We start from the raw sequence: 21,772 nt of genomic DNA on the forward strand, positions 1-21,772 counted from the left end.
TAGTGATGTCATTATAGCAAGAACTTAAAAAAACCGGTCTAGAGCGAGCCGGACTCGTACGCGAAGGGTTCCGTACCACCGTACAGGATATAAAACTTTTATGTGCAACACTGCAAGTCAATGACAGACAGCGCCATCTACATGTGATTTAAATAAATTAATAATGTGTTCATGAGTACATTTAATTTTTTTGTGATGTAACCGCAAACTTGACAGACACGACAGACAGACAAGGAAGTGATCCTGTAAGGACTCCTTTTTCCTTTTAAGGTACGGAACCCTAAATTGGCTGACTGATCAAACGATCAACTCAATGTTAGGAGCACACACTTACCGGTTATAATGTTTCACAGACGCCGACGCCACTTTGACCTTCACCTGGTTGTAATGGTTCTGCAAGTCTACGGTGCTGATGACGTCATCCACGGCGAACGCGAGCTTCACTTGGGGCATGACGATCACCAACGTCGCATGACTGACCACCCATTGGAACCAGAAAAACGTCTTCAGTTTTGTATCTGAAAAATATTTATTTTTCAACCACCAAGGTCATCTCTCACGTAAAACGTCTATGGGACACACACACACACACACATAAACATGCTACATCCATCCATACTGATATGCGAATTTGTATCTGTCTGTCTGCTATCTTTACGGGCCCAAATTTTTTAAATTAGTAATACCAATGTCTCCACTAGCGACGCTGACATTTGAACACATAAGTTGATGGCACTGTAGCACAATTCACGACCAAAGAATTTGGACGACAGTTAAGGAATTTCTAACGTCAAGGCACTGGCAGGCGTCAAATACTAGTACATTTGACGCAGGTAGCCCTAGAGTAACCCTATTTTCCTATGACTTCACGTCACTATATCCTAGTTCACTCTGACTGCAGTTGATTTCAGAGTCATCCGAATGTATATTTGTTCCATAACCTACCCACAGCAGTATCACGGTAAGATTCGTATATACTGATGAGTTGTTCGGAGCGATTCTCGCTGGCCGTCTCCTCCGACAAGCTCTGTCTCGCGTCCATGTCTGACGCCGACCTGAAACATATGACAAATAAACGATTCAGAACTGCAAACTGAATTAAACATCAGTCATGGCGGAATTCTACTAAAGGGGTTTGAATATTCTAGTATGGAGCCCGGCCTATCAAGTAGTCCGCCATTTTCTTTTTTATTTCAAAATTGCGGCCACGCATAAAACCTGTTTCATCAAGTATTGTATAATACAAAATTCTAAAGTAAGTTGGCTTTGACGGTGAAGGTTTGAAACACGATGAAAACATCGTGGAAAACATACATGCCAAAGCAGAGAGTTGACCATAATATTTTCAAAGGTGTGTGAAGTCTGCAAATCCGCACTAGGTCAGTGTAGTGAACTATATAAGCCCTTCTCACTCTGAGAGAGACCGGTGCTCAGTGGGTGACCGGTGATGGTGAAAACTTTTTTTTTATAAAGAATATTAGCTAAATTGCTGACTAATATTCCCCTTTCCCCTCCAATTAAGCGTAAAGCTTGTGCTAGGAGTAGGTACGACAACAGTGCAACGGGTGGGATTTAAACCGGCGACCTTTCGCCGCTCCTATAACCGTTGAGCTATCGAGGCTATTAAACTTAGAGTAAAAGATAAGTTCGTAAGTAAGAGATATAATAATTACGTCGCAAGATTCCTATGGCTTGTACTGGAGGAATATCCTTGCTTTGGAGACACGGGAGCGCGTTGTAGCAGCTTCATTACATGAACGAGACCATGTATCGCCGCGCTCACAGTTTGTACCTGAAACCAAGATAGCATGAAAGAAAGAAAGAAAGCGAGAAAATATATTTCTTCTTTGATGGTGCCACAGACAAAATAAATACCTAAACGTATTTTCATCTGTGACACCACCCCAAATAAATTAAAACTACCTGACTATTCATAAGCACTTGTAAAAAATTTACATAAATAAAAAAACATTCTATTCTATTCTATTCTAATGGGTGTACGTATCTTAGCCCATCCCTGATCGAGCGGGTCGATTTCGTAAAACCTGCATCAATCATAATTATAATATCAATTATTGTGATTAGGAGAATTTGTGCGATTGTTGTTGCAACATTGCATTGTAGCCTAGTAGTATAGTAGAAATCACAGGACCGCTTGTTATCGTCATTTGGAACGCCGGCGGTTCCGGCGGCTTTTCTACGGACTATGAACAAAATGACGATGACCCATACCTGATCCTGGTCCAGTTTCACAATGACGGGCGGTGTGTCGGCATGTAAGTTGACGCCCAGAGATATCACAGGACCGCTTGTTATCGTCATTTGAAACGCCGGCGGTTCCGGCGGCTTTTCTACGGACTATGAACAAAATGACGATGACCCATACCTGATCCTGGTCCAGTTTCACAATGACGGGCGGTGTGTCGGCATGTAAGTTGACGCCCAGAGATATCACAGGACCGCTTGTTATCGTCATTTGAAACGCCGGCGGTTCCGACGGCTTTTCCTCGGGCTATGAACAAAAAAGGAAGAAAGTATAAGATTCAATCTATTTTAGGGAAATCGCCCATGGCGACTTTTTGGAGCGCTCCAAACCTTTCTGCTTTTTGCTTTTTATTAAGCATGATGATTGTCGTCTGGCGCTATTAAAAAAACACATTGTTAAAAATATAGTTACACGTAAGACGATTCAAAGAAGATATAAAACACTCACCTCAGGACTGGCCTTTTTTCGTCTGGAAAAGAAAATTATATACAATTTAAATTCACTGTACCACCAAATAAAATACATTTTCACCCAGTGAACGACAAATCATAGAAGGCGCTTTTTTAACATTCGTCATTCAGAAATAGGGGACTAAAATTCACGTCTGTTTATATCGCAACAGGCTCATGATTGGTCCGTACTGTGTCATGCGACACAGATTGCTGCTGAGATTGGCATACTCAAAGTGACAATTAGGAAGCTTCAAACGAATTCAAGATACGTGTATAGCATGCCTGAGAGTTCCCCATAATGTTCTCAAACGTGTGTAAAGTCTGCCAATGCGCACTTGGCCTGCAGCGTGGTAGACTCTTTCCAAACCCTTACACTGACAGGAGACCCGTGTTGAGTAGTGAGCCGGCGATGGATTGATAATAATATGGATGTGACAGAGAATATATGCACCAACCACCACGGTAGAGATTTCGTTAAGATATAATTGAGTGTACGGAATATTTCTATGCTTTATCGTTCACTGATTTCACCATAATAGTTAGTATAAAGCTTACCTGACAGGTCCTCGAATAAACTCCTTCAGGGAAGAAGGCTTGAAATCGACTCCAGTTGTGAAGTATTTAGTTTTCTAAAATAAAATTGAACATGTTTAAAATGAATTGTATTAAAAAGTTTTGAACTCAGTTAAATGGAAATTCCGAAGCTTCCTTTAAATCTAAATATATAAAAGGAAACGATGACTGACTGAAAGATCTATCAACGCACAGGTCAAACTACTGGACGGCTCGGGTTGAAATTTGGCATGCAGATAGCTATAATGAAGACACCCGTTAAAGAAGCGATTTTTAAAAATTCAACCCCTATGACGTAAAAAGGGGTTCGAAATTCGTGTAGTACACACAGAGAGCGCTATGCTAACTTTTTTCTGTGGATAGAGTATTTTTTTTAATAGAGATAGAGAGCAATCGAGCAGGCGGGTCACCTGATGTTAAGTGATTACCGCCGCCCATGTACATTTGCAGCACCAGAGGAACCGCCGATGCGTTGTCGGTCTTTTAGGAATTTGTTGGTCCGCCCCTTGAATAACCCTATGTTATAATCTAGTGGGAACACCGCCGATGGGAGTTGGTTCCACAGTTGGCATGTGCGTGGAAAGAAGGATCTGGCGCAGCGGACGGTCGAAGTGCACGAGACCAGAGAGTATGAAGCTTTTATGTTACTCACGTCTTCTTCCCGAGAATGTTCGCTGTGTTTGACTTTAGTTTCAGTTTTCTTGACATTCTTGATTTGCAAGCACTTGGTGACCACGGTCAAGGTCACTGTCGTGGTGACCATGTCCAGCACGGTCCGGGGCAGGACCCCTCGGGTCGCTTTCAACTGCGACTTGAGTCCGGGCGCGGGTTTATCTCTGTCAGACGGCTCCGTCCCGGCTTTCACCTCCAGGATATAACAGGACATGTCCGCCAAACGGGTTTTCCATGGAAAAGAATCTTCAATCACTGTGAGGAGTAAAGTTTAATCCTATTAAACTGCTAATGGGCACGCTTTGACACCTCCTTCACTCATAAATGAGGAAGCTGGCGAACTGAACCACACCAGTCCACGAAATTAAATTTTGCATGACGCCGAAAAAACTTATATCCAATTGCATTTTTAAGATCTTTAGTATTGGAGAATTTCAATTTTGTTTGAAAACGCACTTTTTTAAATGCCCCACATTGAGCGATCGATTGGTAATCCCAATATTCAACAACAATTTTTAGCTCTATGCGAATTATTGTAACTTTGAATATCTACTTTGGCCAGACTATAATAATTTATATCCCGTAGTGTGAAATGAGTTTTAAACCTGATTGATATCGAAATAGGGTAAAATGGATTCACTCAGTAGTTCTTTATCACTTTTTTTAAATACTAATGGGTAGTGACATTGGGTATACTCTGTTCGTTTTTTCAAACAACTAATAAGTCACCATGTATAGTCCGCGACAGGTCGAAATGTCAATCGGGGTATGAGGCGGGGGGACGCCCCGCACACCAGCACGTCATCCGCGCTCGCTCGCACCGGGTTAGCGCGGGAGCTGTGCGGGTGTGCGGGGCGTTCCCTCCCCGACTGCCATTTCAATTTATAGCGTACTATATATACTTTAAAAAATGTTTTTGAAATACCCACTTACCGTTTTGATCACGCTGCGGCCTAAAGTAAGTGGGCTGGTCGTGGCGGATGACTTGCCAGAGGTACTTCGCCTGTGAGTTGGAGTACATCGACAGGCGGCCCAAGCTGGGGAAACAAAATACAGCTTGACTTGTGTCACCCCAAATACACGGTTCAATGACTTTTTGTTGGTCAATGACGAAAAGACGGTCTTCTTCCAAGACAGTCAAGCACGTAGATTTGTTTTGCTTGATCAAGCTGCTTGATGCGTCCGTCAAGCAGCTTGATCAAGCAAATTGCACTTCTCTCACACTGTCGGAACGTCGCGTCAAGCGAAAATATAATATCGCATGAATCACGCGTCAAGCACGTAGGTGCTTGACTCAAGAATCAAGCAAACTTTGTAAACAGTCAAAATGCTTGACTTACGTGCTTGACATAAAGTCGCTTGAGCTCTTTAGTCACCTTAGTACGAGCACTGGTCGTGCTGCAGCGGCGTGGCGCTCCATCGCGTCGCGCACGGTCGCGCAGTCGAGCGCAGACACCGTAGCAGACGCCGCGTACACCTGCACCAGCCCGACCTCCGCCGACAGCAGGAGTCGGTTCAGCCGCTCGTGCAGTCGGAGCAGCTTGTCGCCGCTCAGCCAAGGTTCCGCGATGTTTGGCTACATTCAAATTAAATTCATTTATTTATTTGATGTAAGACAGCGTGTACCACTTATGATATGTAAAGATTCTACCACCGGTTAGCAAAGCAGATTTTACTGAGAAGATCCGGCAAGAAACTCAGTAGATGCTCTTTTTAATGGTACAATATGTTATAGTACGCGACAGGACGAGATCGGAATCGAGGAGGGAACGCGCCGTACACCTGCACAGCCCCGCACTAACTCGGTGCGGCCGAACGCGGGTGTGCGGGGTTTCCCCCCACCTTATACCCCGATTGTCATCTCGACCTGTCGCGTACTATAAATATACAATACACAAGCAATGTCTATTCTTCGCCGGCGAAGACGAGGTCCCCGATTTCTAACGTCACCCGGACGTGGACTCACGCCACGGCCTCGGGAGCGTACGGACTAACCAGTAGTCCAACAAACCCAACGTCATCCTAAGCCGTGGTCCGAGCCTCACAGGAGGCGCCCTTAGGAGGACGTTGCCCCCCGACCTCTCGAATTATTTCCTCGAGCCCTAGGGCTCACCCCCAGGCGGAGCTTCGCGCTCGCCAACCCCCCCGGTGACGCTGTAGCGGCCAGTAGGGTCTACGCAGCATAGTCAATCCGAAACAACACACAAAAAAGCAATGTCTATTACACGACATTGAGGGCTATTGGATAAATCAATCGCCGTCAAGTACGTAATTCTTGACTCAAGCATCAAGCAAGCATTGTAAACGGCCAACATGCTTGGCTTAAGCAACAATCTATGTGCTTGATATCAAACCACTTGACATCTCCCTTAAGCCCTTTTAGGGCCACCGAGCGCCGCGAACAATGAATAGAATAGAATAGAATAGAATACAATAGAATAGAATGGAATAGAATACAATACAATAGAATATATTTTTATTCAATTAATGCCTTCAAAGTGTCTGCCAACGACTACAAGTTAGCCACCAACAACGATACGTACCGTTTGTATTGACGGCTTCACATCCCTCTTTTCGCTGCGTTCGCTGCCCGATTCCACGCTTCGCGGTCTCACGTGCACCAACTCCGCGCCCGATCCCGAGCGACTGCCTCCGCGCCCGCTCGACGACTGCAACATCCATGCTCATTATACTACATCAGTAAGTGCGAGTCGGACTCTCACACGAACGGTTCCGTACTGTCGTGCAAAAATAACACTTATTAGTTTTTATTTAAATTTCATGCCGGCCGATTTCAATTTTTTATTATTTGTTGTTATAGCGACACATTCTGTGAAAATTTCAACTCCCTACCTCTTGCAGTTCACGAGATACAGCCCGCTGACAACCAGACGGACGGACGGACAGATACCGCAGGCATTCGGGTACAGCCCTAATACGAAAGTGTGTAGGTGTAAGTTATAGACTAGCGCTCAGGCCTGCTGGCAAGTCAGAGCCTACAGTACCAAATAAACGAACCAGGAAATATTGTACATCGAACTTTAAGGAGATTTCGGCTTTGTAGGCCGTCGTCTTTGTCACACATAGCTATGTGAGTTTTTGTCGGTCTCAACGACAGAGACAGCGCTTTACGAAACCGTTATCTCTTTCTAAAGTTCGATGTACAATATTTCCTGCCGGGTACTGCACTCAGTTATGGGCTATATTTATAACGGTAGTTTTAGTATAAGCAAAACCTGAAAGTAGTTTGTTCAGGATCAGTAACAGAATTGATTGCAATTTTTACATACGTACATTTTACACTGTGTTATTTTTGGACCAAAAATACTTCAAAATTCAGCAATTTTGGACACCTAGTTGAATGATCGCATGCACCAGCTGATTCGAGCCGCGTGAGCGGGAGCGCGCACGATTGACGCCAGCCGTCCCGTTCGCTCACAGCCGCTCGCTTGGGGTGACCATGTTTTAGCGGGGACATCGACTCAACACAACAAGCTTATAACTTCGTAAATTTTCATTAAACGCTTTTGAAATTTTGTACATTTATTCTTTACTAGCTTATGCTCGCGACTTGGTCCGCGTGGACTACACAAATTTCAAACCCCTATTTCACCCACATAGGGGTTGAATTTTCAAAAATCCTTTCTTAGCGGATGCCTGTTATAATAGCTATCTGCATGCCAAATTTCAGCCCGATCCGTCCAGTGGTTGAGCTGTGCGTTGATAGATCAGTCAGTCAATTCTTTTATATATTATTTAGATGTAAAAATTATGACACGTGATGTATAAATGACACGTGTTTCGGTTTTTGCGTATACTGAAACCAACGAGCATCACTATTAAAATAAATATGACAACAATATTTTAGAAAGTGACATTAGGACCTGTCAGTTTAGTTCAGTGAATTATTGATTCCACTATAAGTAACTTAGTTATTTGTTTAGTTAAGTAGTTAGTTAAGTTCTTTTTATTTGTCAAGATATTTTGAAAATGCTGTGTACACATTTTATAGATACATTTATCAGCCTGTGTTTGTTTATAAGTGTCGTAGTTTGTGTTACATTAATGTATTATGTGTCCCTAATAAATAAAAATAAAAATAAATAAATAAACGTTGTATAGTACTGCAAATTTTTAAGGTTAATTTATACTCACAGGAGGAGTCGCTTTTCGGCGTAACAAGTACTGGGACGATGATGTTCTCACATTGGACATCTGAGGCTGTATATCTGAAAGCCATAAAACTCGTTCCATGAAAGCGTCGACGCTTCACTGAGGTCAGGGCCAGACCTACCCCAAAATCACGCTCGGTGTTGACACTAATATTTTCCTATGTTAATCTACAGAAAACTTAATAGTATCTTGATGAATAATTTTTAAAAACATATCGAACATAGCGGATTAGACCTGCGCCTTTGACGGGGCCACGTTTCACTTACATCAACTAGTGCCGGAATTTCAGATCATACCATTTAAAAATTTCCTTGAAGTGTATAGTTCGCGACAGGTCGAGATGGCAATTGGGGTATGAGACGGGGGACGAACCGCACATCCGCACGTCACTCGCGCTATCCCGTACCGGATGAGTGCGGGTGTGCAGGGCGTCCTAATCCCGATCGACATCTCGACCTGTCACGTACTATAGGTGAAAATTATAAATAGTATAAAGCAATATTTCACTTCTCGTTCAAAAGAGCAACATTCAAAACGGGTCTTTGAAAGTAGTTACAATGAAGATACAAGCAAAGTCTGCTTCACTGCGCTTGGTACAGATGCGCTGTGCTTAAAACATAGCAAGCGATACGTGCTGGCTCGCTCGTCATCGCATTACCTATCTCGCTCAGTGTTCGTCTATCTCACTTGCACTAGTGCGCATGCATATCGCGCTGTCGCAGTTGTACGCCACACCGCGCAGCTGTTTGTTGTTTGCAGAAAAACATAGTTTCAGAAAATTAGGTCAGCTGAACACAGCACAGCACAGCGCAGTATAGCTCAATGTTGATCGGTCCACCCTTACAATATCATAAAAACCGGCCAAGTGCGAGTCAGGCTCGCGCAACGAGGGTTCCGTACTACAGTTATATTTTTTCGACATTTTGCACGATAATTCAAAAACTATGATGCATAAAAATAAATAAAAATCTGTTTTAGAATGTACAGGTGAAGACCTTTTATATGATACCCCACTTGATATAGTTATCTTAGTTCTAAAATTAAAAATGCTAATTATTAGTACATGACCACAATTTAATTTTTTTTGTGATGTAACCACAAATTTACGGTTTTCAGATTTTCCCCCGAATGCCTGCTATAAGACCTACCTACCTGCCAAGTTTCATGATTCTAGGTCAACGGGCACTACCTACCCTGTAGGTTTCTTGATAGACAGACATACAACAAAGTGATCCAATAAGGGTTCCGTTTTTCCTATTGAGGTACGGAACCTTAAAAATTATAAATAGGTAACTTTAGAATTACCAGTAGAAGTCTTCAGTCGGCTCCGGTAGCCCAGCCAAGCCCCCAGCAATGGGTCCACGCTGATCGCAGTGGGCTCGACCAACAGCCTCATGTATTCGATCATAGACGGGAGAGGATCTTTGCACCACTGGAAGGCGGTGCGGAAATATGGACTGTGAAAAAAAAAACTTGCTTGTACCTATGCTTGCGACAACTAAATAATATAAATGCGAAAGTGTGTTTGTTTGTTTGTTGGTTTATTGATTTGTTGGGTTGTCCTTCAATCGCAACGAAGCAACGTATCAAAGTGATTTTTTGCATGGGTATATTACTATTTATCCGAGGAAATCAAAGATTTTGTTGAGAGAGAAGAAAACCACGGGATTTTTAAAAACCTAAATCCACGCGTACAAAGTCGCGGGCAACAGCTAGTAACGTATAAATGGTTTTTATTATTCTTTCTCGATTTGGAAACAGCTCGGCTTTCTCAATTTCTCATTCAGTTAAAACTAGATAAAACTTACTCGACTTTCGTCATTTTTCAATATATCCCGTAAAATTGAGGAGATTTTGTTTGCTGACAACCTTAGTTCTACAACTACGCCCCCTGTCAATGTCATTCAAGTGCTAAAAGAGCATAGTCGTATAAGTGTAAAGATTTGTATTGTTTATTGAAATAAAAATCCCTGACAGGGGGGATTTTTAATCCAATAAACAATTTAAATTTGACGAAGTCTAAGACTTCAGAAAAAAAGTCGGTCACCCACCAGGGGAAAGAAAGAAGCTGGTCATTACTTAGTTCTCAAACAGGCAGTGGTAGGTGACCAAGAATTTTTGTCTGAACCTAGGTTCAGTAAAATATTACACTGTTTATGTGATGCTAGAATGGCACTGATTCTGAGCACAACCTAATTTTAGAGTATTCGCATGCTCTTCTTACTAATGTAATATGAAAAGGACAGACACAGTTTGACAGTTCTAAATTTAATTTTTAGACCCGTGATTTTAGCGCGCAGTCGCGAACCTACTGTTTAAATTTCTATTGTGCACTAAAATTTAGTCTTTAAATGTGAAAGTCATGTTCCATTCCTTTTTTAGCATTAGTAAAAAGAAAAGGATGCAGATACTCTAAATTTAGTTTAGAGAGAGACTAGAGAATGGGGGCCATTGCCGCGGTATAACTTGAAAGCCACCTAGTTAACCAGTTATTAACTAGACGACATGCCCCGGCTTTGATGTACTGAGATTTTTGAAAATCGATGAGGGGGCGAAATTTCCAAAAATCGTGAAACACGTCCTTCTTTATTCTTGCCCGAAAGCCAAAAACTACGCACTTTCATGCAAATTTTCATCCCCTATTTAACCCTCTCGGGGGTGGAATTTTTAAAAAGCCTGAAATACGTACGTTCTTTGTTGTTGACTAAAATCTTGAGCTTTTTGCTTGACCAATTTTCATAGATATTACTTGAAAAACATCAACAACTTTGGACAAAGTAGCTTGTATCAACTAGTTCACAATGAAACAAACAAACAAACAGACCGACAAGAAAGTGAGTTAATAAAAAAGTGTTAAAAATACTTACGTCACAGTTGGGCACTCCGGTCCGGAAAACAGCCACGCCTGTTTGACCTCGCCGCCAGCTAGAACACACGGACTCTTTTAATATAGACCCAGTTAAAGGCCATATAGACCCATTTGTGCCAAAATGATACGTGATCAAATCAGATATGAAAAGAGCCGCAAGAGCGTATCCTGCGCTCATACGTCGCTGTTGTATTAAAACTATTCAAAATAGGAAAATTGCAATCGCTCGAATGGCGACCTTGCACCGGAAGATGCAGCGTTGGAAGACCCCCCACTAGGTGGACGGACGACATCAGACGAGTCGCAGGGAGCCGCTGGATTCAGGCAGCGCAAGACCGTGGCGTGTGGAAGTCCCTACAAGAGACCTATGTCCAGCAGTGGACGTCTATCAGTTGATGATGATGATAGTTTTAATTGAAATATATTTTTGGCAATATATCTGGGATCTTGCTTATTGTGCGACGGCATACAGCGTGTAATCTTACTACTCCACATTGAGCTATGCTGCGCTGTGCTGTGCTCAGCTTAGCTAACATTTTGATGCTATATGTTTTTCTACAAACAACACTGAGCTGTGCGATTGCGACAGCGCGAAATGCATGCGCACAAGTGCAAGCGAGTACACAACATAGCTGTACAAAGCTCAGTGTAACAGGGTTTGTATCTTCATTATAATCTCAGAGAACTGAGGAGCAATAGCACAGCACAGCGCAGCATAGCTCAGCGTTGATTGGTCACCCTTAAAGTTAAAATCAAATAGAATTCGGTTCGACAGATGCCAAGTGCTTGGTGTATGCTTGTTACTTACTTGGTGAATGGAAGGCGGTCGCTCGCGCAGAATGCATTGTGGCGAAATGCGTGTTGGTATTCTTGGTCACGAAACCGCGCACCGACAAGTCTTCTAAAGTCACGTCCACGGCCACTAACTCTAAATCAGAAAGAGTTTGAGAGTGAAGGATAGAAATAAACTGTGATTTTAATAATCTAACTCTAACGTTTATTTATTTTATTTTTATTTTTCATGTACCAAAATTGTAGTTACAAAGTAATAATAAATTAAGTTACATTGAAAATGCTTATCTCTAAACAGAGATTTCTAAAAAAATAAAAAAAAATAAAAACGTTGCTAGTTTATGAAAGAATCCACAAAATCTATGCTATTATAAAGTAGCCGATGCTAGCGACTTTATCCGCGTGGATACAGGGTTTTTTAATCCTGTGGGAACTCTCCAGGTCATTAACTATATATCCATGCAAAAAATCACGCTGATCCGTTGCTTGATGCGGGTGATTGAAGGACAGACCGATTAACAAACACACTTTCGCATCTGTGGTAGGCGACAGGTCGGGATGGCAATCGGGGTAAGAGGCGGAGGGAGGCCTCGCACATCCGCAAGTCACCAGGTTACCGTGGGGGCTGTGCGGGCGTGCGCGGCGTTCCCTCAACGATTGCTATCTCGACCTCTCGCTTACTAACCTCTTTTGAAAATTTTAAACGTCTTTATGACAAGATCTGTTTAAACGAATGCTTTCATTTATTAAAATTTATCCTATCTATTTAAATTATATATCTAAACTCCGTATGCATTAACACTGTTGCACCAAATAAAATATAGTTTTAGTAATGTATGAATATATATAGTATAGTATAAATATAACATAGTATATAATATGATATAATATAGTATGAATGAGTTCGATGAACTTTGTCAGCCCTAGCACAGACTACGGTCTATTTGGGCTGCAAACTGCCAACACCAGTCTCGGTTTTTTATCTAGTGCTTTGGTCTAAAAGTGTGGTGTAAATTGTTCACTTTTCGTTTTGTCTAAATTAAAAAAAAAAACTATCACGGGTATTATTTTAGTCTAGTATAAAATAAAAACCTGAAGTAAAATGTACGCACCTTCGTCGTTAAGAGCGTCTTTAGCCAGCGTGGTATAGCGTAGAGGGCTGGACAGCTTTTCGTTTAGAACCGACGCGGCCACTTGCCACGCCGCCTGCAGGCGAGCCGACGAACCGCACATGTTTGCTTCGCCTTGAAGGATGGAAAAATATCTATTTTTTCAAGTAATATCTATGAAAATTGGTCAAGCAAAAAGCTCATGCTTTTAGTCAACAACAAAGAAATACGTATTTCAGGCTTTTTTAGAAATTCCACCTCCCAAGAGGGTTAAATAGGGGATGATTTTGGCTTTCGGGCAAGAATAAAGAAGGACGTGTTTCACAATTTTTGGAAATTTCTCCCACTCAACGATTTTCAAAAATTTGAGTCGAGCAAAGACGGGGCATGTTATCTAGTTAACATAAAAAACTTATCACTGAAAATTTATTTACAAAAAATAACTAATAACTGGTTAACTAGATGGCGCCACTTTCAAGTTATACCGCGGCAATATCTAGCATCACATAAACAGTATAATTAATGATTAAACGAACTTACCTGTACGTGAAGTTCTATCATAATTATACGAAGTGCTACGTCCGAAGAATCAGTAACGTCTAGATATTATTGAACACAATGTAGTACGCATAAGGAGTCACCACTTCAGCACTGTAGTTTAGAGTTTTTTTTTTTTTTTTTTATTATTACCCCCCGATTGGACAACCTCACTCGCCTCACGGCCGTCGCACCGCCGCTTTTCATTTAGTTTAGATGATTGCGATGTTTCCGCAACATTCTGGGTTATCAGGGCGGGCGGGTGTTACTGATTCTTCGGACGTAGCACTTCGTATAATTATGATAGAACTTCACGTACAGGTAAGTTCGTTTAATCATTAATTATACTCGTGCTACGTCCTCGAATCAGTAACGTCTAGATATTATTGAACACAATGTAGATGTTGAGAGTACGTGGAGGGAACGTCGCAATAAAAATAATATGAATGATGTAGGAAACTTTTGCTCATTCATTACAGTAACAAAAGAGTATTACGTACAAAGAGTAATCGTCTTCAAAAATTGCAATATTATTTATAAATGTCATTAATTTTAATCAAAGCGAACATATCGTTCTTACTAAGGCCAAGTTATCTAGGCTACTAAGGTAAACTACCTTAGTAGCCTAGATAACTTAATAACGAGTTATTGACTACCGGCCTGTTGTAAAACTTGGCAAAGGTAGTGGAACTGCCGCTACACCCAGCGGTCTATCTTATTATATCTAGATTGACCCCAAGCTTGAACGCCATAGATGTTGAGGCGTGTCGGGTGCTGTGGGAAGAAAACATGAAAACGTCAATTCCACTATCTTTCCAGGTGGACTTAATCCACTGGCTTAGCGTTTGAGGTGAAACACAATAGTCGGTCAGACTTTCGTAAGTTTTTGGTTCTGGCCATGTATATAATACCTAAGCGTTTTTGCAGGGCATATTTCTGGGAGTTCCTTGAAGGAAGGCAGGTAGTTACAAAATAGGTTTGTTATGTACCCACTTTGGACGTTTTAATAAATTCCATGATTTTTATAATTTATTGATCATTTGAAATAATTACTTTGTCAATTTTAACTTTAGATAGCGTTCGCACTGTGTGCTGTCACAAGAGCAAATAAAGTCATGCATTTCTTTGAAAGCTGTTCTACAGGGTCATACTTTCAATAGGAAACAAAGAATCTAACTGATTTGAACTATGTTTGTTTACCACGTGGATATTATGTGGTGGTCTTAGCTTGTAAGTAAACACTTTTACAAAATCTTGTAATCCTATCGTCCTGTGATATATTTCCAATTACTTATTAGATAGAGAGCAACTCTGTGACTATTGATAGTTCTATATTGATCACCAATATTAATTATCTTAATGAGGAACTCTATGACGATTGGAATGGATGGATCGTAAATGTTTAAACAATATAATCTATACAAAAGGTATAGGTACCAACGTTTGAGGCAAATGTTGTGTTTTATTATTAGTGTTAGTCGACCATGAAACCATCATGATTGATGATGATCAGGTAGGAATGGAAAGGATGGGCACACGTCGCTATAGCAATACGGTCCGGACAATACCCCGGCAACCCAGGGCAATGTTTGCTGGGACAAGGTATTAGAACATCGTTAAAATTTAACTTTACGTCTGATTTGAGCAGATGCATAAATAATGGGTACCATGGTTGATTGGGTCAATAAGTAACAACCATTATACCTACAGCTTTGTCTGTGCTCTGCAAAGTTTTTAGTATAACAGCGCTAGGTATAAATACATAAATTAAAGCTTGAGACCAGTCTAATGTGAAAGCGTCGATTTCAAAAGCATCAGGGTCCCTATGCTATGCCATGAGACGAATTTATCACATTTAGTATTTATTCGGGTAGCAAATAAATCAATTTGTGGGACTGGAAAAATTTCCCATCAATTTTTGATAGCCAGAGTTCGTTAACTCCCATTCAAACATCATGATGTGATTGACGAGATTCCCGATCAGCAATAATATTATCTAACGACTTATAGTTAATATATAAAGCTACTATAATAATCATCTGAGACTCACACTACTGCCATATGTCTTTAGTGACGTTGTTCATGGGAGGGTATTTAACGCCGCCTATGCGATTAATCTAGCTCACTGCAGTTGTGTTTAAGTAATCTCTGAAAGTCGTAAAAACATTTTGCAAATAGCTTTAGGGCAAAGTACGCAGTTAAAAGTTCGAGATGAATGATATATGTAGTTGCCCCTCACTATAAGACCAGCGACCACTTAGCGGTTTGACCATCCCGTTTTTGAGGCATCAGACCAGACATAGCTCCTCTAATACATAGCTGTCCCTTCTACGTAGTAGTATTTGCAAATTCTTTGGTCGCTTCTGATTCTATGAACTGAATTGTCAATGACATTCAGAGCCACCAATTTAAATTAGTAAGGGTTGTGACATTGTCATAAATGCTTCATAATTGTCGCAGGTTATATTGGTTTCGTACTGTAACCATCCGTATTCTATGGCCTGCATTCAGAGACAAATAAACCTAATAATTTGGCAAATTTCCGTATTTTGCAGCGTTTTAAGCGTAGCATAGGTTATGATATTATAAATTGCCATTTATGATAAGTATAACCTAAATAATTGCAAGACTTCGAAGGTATCCTGCATTCTGTTACTTTTTACTCATTATTTCCTCATTAATAATGAAGCCCAGCGCCCTTAGTAAATTTTTAATGGCCTCAATATTTTGCATACAGTCTTCGTAAGTATAACCAACGAAGTATAGCTTATGTATCTATAAGTATACTTATAGATGATACAAAACCACATGAATGTAGAAACTTTACAATAGGTTTCATCAGTTTAGTAAACATTTATGGCGCCGTAGGGTAGGTATACAGATACCGAATGGCAGGACTGGTCTATCAAGTTTCATTTGATAGCCGTTTATCTAAGATAAGATGGTATTAAATCAAAGTCAATTAAGACTTATAAAACTGGGCGAGGCGTCCAGCGTAACGTATCAGATGTACTGGCGGTGGGTCTACTTGGGCCACTGCGTGTAGCCTTGCGACAGGTTCTCACGGGACAGCACGTTCTGCGGGGCAGGTGGCTGGTGGCTGCGAGTCGTGGCCCTCGTGATGTTGAAGCTTTTGGGCTTCTTGGGAATTTCGGGTTTTAAGTCCGAGCTAGATTTTGAAACAGCCGTCGACCATCAGAACAGCAAACTGTTCTGATGGTCATCTGATGGTCTCCGGAAGGTTGCTACCAGAAAAGAATTTTGCCATTCTTAGTAGGCAAAAGCTAGTCCTTTAAATCCCTCTTAACCAAATAAAAAGTGCGAAGTTACGCCGTGCTTCCGATTCGGAATGTCGAACTTTGCATAAGATTCGACTAAGTCCCATAAGACCTCTAGTCAAATCGTTGTTCTCGGTGGCACATAGCTGATCCGATATTACTTTTCCGAGCAAGAAAATACCAGCTGTTATCTGCTTTTGACGTGCCTCAATGGCCTTGTCCATTCGACCTGATCAGGAACTGTGGCCTTAAACTTGGGATTAAGCTTTGGTGCAGCCATATTTATACAGTTCCTCGGAACCTAGAATTTCTTCAAAAGTTCCTTGTGAACATCCTTATTTGAACCGGATGTTGCTACATGGATAAATCTAGGCGCGACTTCCTTAATAATGTCAGGCCCATATCGGGTCTGTATCCAGTATATCAAGATTATGGTGTTAGCAGCGTCCTCATCACGAACACTCGATGAAATCGGTTCTCCCGACACGTTATCGGGTATGATAGAGAAGCTAATATAATTGTGGTCTACAAAGACGGCAAGATAGTCCTAAGGACTACTCTGATGCCATTTGTAAAAATCAAGCCCTTTCACGGCCGTTTACATTCAATTGCGACGATATAGTCCCTCAGACTACTCTGATGCATTTTGTTACACCCTAGAATTCCCCCAAGGGTTTAAAGTAGAACGAGTGTGGCGAAATAGTCCCGCAGACAACTCTGATATACTCTTAAGTTTATCTGTTATCATTATAATTGCGGGTAGATATTGCGGGTACAAATGCGGCAAGATAATCCTAATGACTACTCTGATGCAATTTGTAAAAATAAAGCTATTTCACAGTCGTTAACATTCAAATGCGGCGAGATAGTCCCACAGACTACTCTGATGCATTTTAAAGAGTTAGGTATTTACGGCCAATAGTTCAAATGCGGCGAGATAGTCCCGCAGACTACTCTGATGCACTTTAAAGAGTTTATGCAATTTACGGCTAATAGTTCAAATGCGGCGAGATAGTCCCGCAGACTACTCTGATGCACTTTACAGCCAATAGTTCAAATGCGGCGAGATAGTCCCGCAGACTACTCTGATGCACTTTAAAAAGTTGGCAATTTACGGCTAATAGTTAAAATGCGGCGAGATAGTCCCTCAGACTACTCTGATGCAGTTTAAAGCCAATAGTTCAAATGCGGTGAGATAGTCCCGCAGACGGCAGACTACTCTTATGCACTTCAAAGAGTTAGGTTAAAATGCGGCGAGATAGTCCCGCAGACTACTCTGATGCACTTTAAAGAGCTAGGTTCAAATGCGGCGAGATAGTCCCGCAGACTACTCTGGTGCATAGACCGTAGCGTATCATTTGAAGGTTTAAACTAGAACGAATGTGGCGAAAGAGTCTCGCAGACAATTCTGATACATTCGTAAGTTTTTTCTTTTATCATTATAATTGCGGGTAGGTAGGTACTTACCATCAACAATTTCTTTTGGCGTGGCTGGCCTCGATGAATTTGACGATGAATCCGAAGATTGGCTCGATGATGATGGAGAACTTAACGTGACCGCGTCACGTTTTTTATGTCGTGAAAGTTTCACTTCCTTTTCTTAATTTATTCACTATTAATTCCAAACTACTTTTGTTAACACGTTTCGGCATAGTTACTATAATTATTAAATTATTAAATTATAAGCCTACTGCGTGCGAGATACTGAACAAGTGAAGTGGTTGAGCACTAAAATGCGAATGAAAAGCGGCGGTGCGACGGCCGTGAGGCGAGTGAGGTTGTCCAATCGGGGGGTAATAATAAAAAAAAAAAAAAAAAAAAACTCTAAACTACAGTGCTGAAGTGGTGACTCCTTATGCGTACTACATTGTGTTCAATAATATCTAGACGTTACTGATTCGAGGACGTAGCACGAGTATAATATTTTACTGAACCTAGGTTCAGACAAAAATTCTTGGTCACCCACCACACTGTTTGGAAACAAAGTTATGACCAGCTTCTTTCTTTCCCCTGGTGGGTGACCGACTTTTTAACCGACTTCAAAAAAAGGAGGAGGTTCTCAATTCGTCGGAATCTTTTTTTTATTTTTTTTTATTTTTTATGTATGTTCCCCGATTACTCAAAAACGCCTGGACCGATTTTAATAATAATAATAATAATGTTCTTTATTTCAGGCAAAATGTACCCATTTTGAAAATTCTTTTTTTGTTTGAAAGGGTATACTTCAAAGTTGGTCCCATTTCAATTTGGTGAAGATCTGATGAACATCTTCGAAGATAGATACTGGAACTCCTCAACGGATAAGAGTAAATTGCTCGCGATCAGTGTAATAGCTTAGTAAACAGTAGATTTTTAACCAGTCATAGCATAATTCCATGGGGCCACTAAAAATTGTGAAATAAAAATTTTTTACAAAAAAAATAAAAACCGACTTCGTTACATAAACACTAAAAATTGAAAAATAATTTAATTTATTACCGAATATATTATGTATACAAGAGTTAATATAGTTCCATAATAATATTTTTTGGAGTCAGTGCCAATGAGGTGCCATTGTGGAGTCCCATAAAAATATGAAGTCTAGACTTCTTCAAATTTAATTTTTTTTGTATTGTTTCGGATTGACTATGCTGCGTAGGCCCTACTGGCCGCTACAGCATCAGGGGGGGGAAATGTAATTTAAACTACTGCGCTATATCTAAGCACAAAGCTCGCCGGTCACAACCGCAATATAACGAACAACAGGCGCCCTCTAGAGAAGTAAGTTGAAATTTTTAGGGACAGGGATTTTTAATCCAATAGACAATACAAATCTTTACAATTTTACGACAAGGCTCTTTTAGCACTTGAATGACATTGACAGGGGGCGTAGTTGTAGAACTAAGGTTGTCAGCAAACAAAATTTCCTCAATTTTACGGAATTTATTGAAAAATGACGAAAGTCGAGTAAGTTTTATCTAGTTTTAACTGAATGAGAAATTAGGAAAGCCGTCCTGTTTCCAAATCGAGAAAGAATAATAAAAACCGTTTATACGTTACTAGCTGTTGCCCGCGACTTTGTACGCGTGGATTTAAATTTTTTAAAATCCCGTGGGAACTCTTTGATTTCCCAGGATAAAAAGTAGCCTATGTAACCTATAACCTGTACCCTTTCCCGGTCTTAATCTATACCCATGCAAAAAATCACGTCAATCCGTTGCTCCGTTGCGACGTGATTGAAGGACAAACCAACAAACAAACACACTTTCGCATTTATAATAAGGATACTGATGATACTGAAATATTATGCACAATCAATGAAAAATATCACTTATGTTAACGGTAAAGGAAAAGATTGTGAGCAAACCTGCATGTTAGAGAGTTCTCCATAATGTTTTCGGTTAGTGCAGTCTGCCAGCGAGGTGGCTATCACTTGAACCATTCTCATTCTGAGAGGAGACCTCTCAGACAAAGGTACTGATTCTGAGCACAAACTAATTGTAGAGTATTCGCATTCTCTTCTTACTAATGCAATATGAAAAAGACAGACGCAGTTTGACACTTTTAAATTTAATTTTCAGATGGTAAAACCCGTGATTTTAGCGCACAGTCGCGAGCCTGCTGTTTAAATTTGTAGCGTGCAATAAAATTTAGAGTCTTTAAATGTAAAGTTCATGTTCTGTCCCTTTTTAGCATTGTTAAAAAGAAAAGTATGCAGATACTCTAAATTTAATTTAGAGAAAGACAACGGAATCGGTGAAGGTGTAACTTACGTATTTTGACAGTGTATTTAAATAGCACACTTTCCCGGCGACTGAAGAAGGCTCTATTCAGCAGTGTGTGTGTTACCAGCTTGACGTCCGCTCTGGCGCAGGGTCTAGGGGTCTCGTCTTCCGGCGAACAGATGCCGGCTTGCAGTGACGTCACGTACGCCGTCACGTGGACGCGCGCGCCTTGCCACAGCGGCCCAGAGTCTTCGGGGATCTGACATGCTGCTGAACATACTCTATCAACAAATAAATGTTTCAATGAATCAGACATGATTATAGAGTTTTAGCGTTTACACTATCCTGAGTGATTTCCATTATATACTAGATGATGCCCGCGGCTTCGTCCGCGTGGATTTAGGTTGTAAAATCCTGTGGGAATTCTTCGATTTTCCGGGATAAAAAGTAGCCTATGTCCTTCTCTGGGACGCTAGCTATCTCTGTACCTTTCGTTAAAATCGGTTGAAGATGGGCCGTGAAAAGCTAGCAGACAGACAGACAGCCCTTTTTTCACCCCTTTAGAGGTTCATCATCATCATCAGCCTGTGGACGTCCACTGTTGGACATAGGCCTTCCCTAAAGAGCGCCATCACACCCGGTCCTCAGCCTTCCTCATCCAGCCACTTCCCGCCATCCTCTTTATATCGTCGGTCCATCGTGCTGGAGGGCGTCCCACACTACGCTTGCTTAAACGTGGTCTCCACTCTAGGACTTAGTTCACGATATATTTGCAATATATCGTGAACTTTTACAAAATATAGGATATTTTTCTATATATTTCGCGTTTTTGTGGTATCATATCGGTAATCATCAGTAGCACCTGTCTTCGTTTATGCCAGCGTTCTGGTTACACCCTGTATACCTGCTAACTTCTCTCCGTGGATAGAGAATAGTCTTTACCTGTGAGGATACAAAGGGCCAGTGATCAGCACGGTCGCCTTGGGCAGTTGCAGATCCAACGCGAGCGGCGGGTTGAGCGGTCTCTCCGCGTGCTCGGAGGGCAGCAGTCGCACCCGCAGGCCCGTCACCTCCACGTTTGTGTGCTGCTGAGGCAAGTTCTCCGACAGAGACTCGCATTCCTCCACTGTCAGGGTCCGCATTGGAACCTCTGGATGGAATAACAAAGGATGGTTCATCAGCATCATCATCAACCGATAGACATGGTCTCTTGTAGGGACTTCCACACGCCATGGTCTTGCACCGCCGCCGCCGTTCAGAATGAGAATGGGTCAGAATGGGTCTCGCCCGTACCGGGTTCCACTATCCATCTATCCACTTTTTACCTTTTGTATTCTTACAGTTACA

General features: G+C 41.3%; 1 protein-coding gene across 1 annotated transcript in view; it reads right to left on the reverse strand.

Annotated features, from left to right (window-relative positions):
• Vps13B (vacuolar protein sorting 13B) overlaps positions 1-21,772 on the reverse strand; it is an 87,642-nt gene that overhangs the window by 51,467 nt on the left and 14,403 nt on the right. Inside the window, exons 13-29 of the mRNA XM_069508987.1 lie at positions 21,368-21,575; positions 20,474-20,706; positions 12,910-13,041; positions 11,814-11,933; positions 11,004-11,061; positions 9,442-9,593; positions 8,119-8,192; positions 6,507-6,632; positions 5,340-5,539; positions 4,897-5,000; positions 3,944-4,218; positions 3,274-3,347; positions 2,714-2,735; positions 2,233-2,358; positions 1,674-1,792; positions 946-1,055; positions 335-518 (exon numbers count right to left, since the gene is read on the reverse strand). Of these exons, the coding sequence (XP_069365088.1) occupies positions 335-518; positions 946-1,055; positions 1,674-1,792; positions 2,233-2,358; positions 2,714-2,735; positions 3,274-3,347; positions 3,944-4,218; positions 4,897-5,000; positions 5,340-5,539; positions 6,507-6,632; positions 8,119-8,192; positions 9,442-9,593; positions 11,004-11,061; positions 11,814-11,933; positions 12,910-13,041; positions 20,474-20,706; positions 21,368-21,575 (2,317 nt within the window). The remainder of the gene's footprint in view (positions 1-334; positions 519-945; positions 1,056-1,673; positions 1,793-2,232; positions 2,359-2,713; positions 2,736-3,273; positions 3,348-3,943; positions 4,219-4,896; positions 5,001-5,339; positions 5,540-6,506; positions 6,633-8,118; positions 8,193-9,441; positions 9,594-11,003; positions 11,062-11,813; positions 11,934-12,909; positions 13,042-20,473; positions 20,707-21,367; positions 21,576-21,772) is intronic.

This window comes from Maniola hyperantus, chromosome Z, assembly GCF_902806685.2.
Source record: "Maniola hyperantus chromosome Z, iAphHyp1.2, whole genome shotgun sequence".
NCBI lineage: Eukaryota > Metazoa > Arthropoda > Insecta > Lepidoptera > Nymphalidae > Maniola > Maniola hyperantus.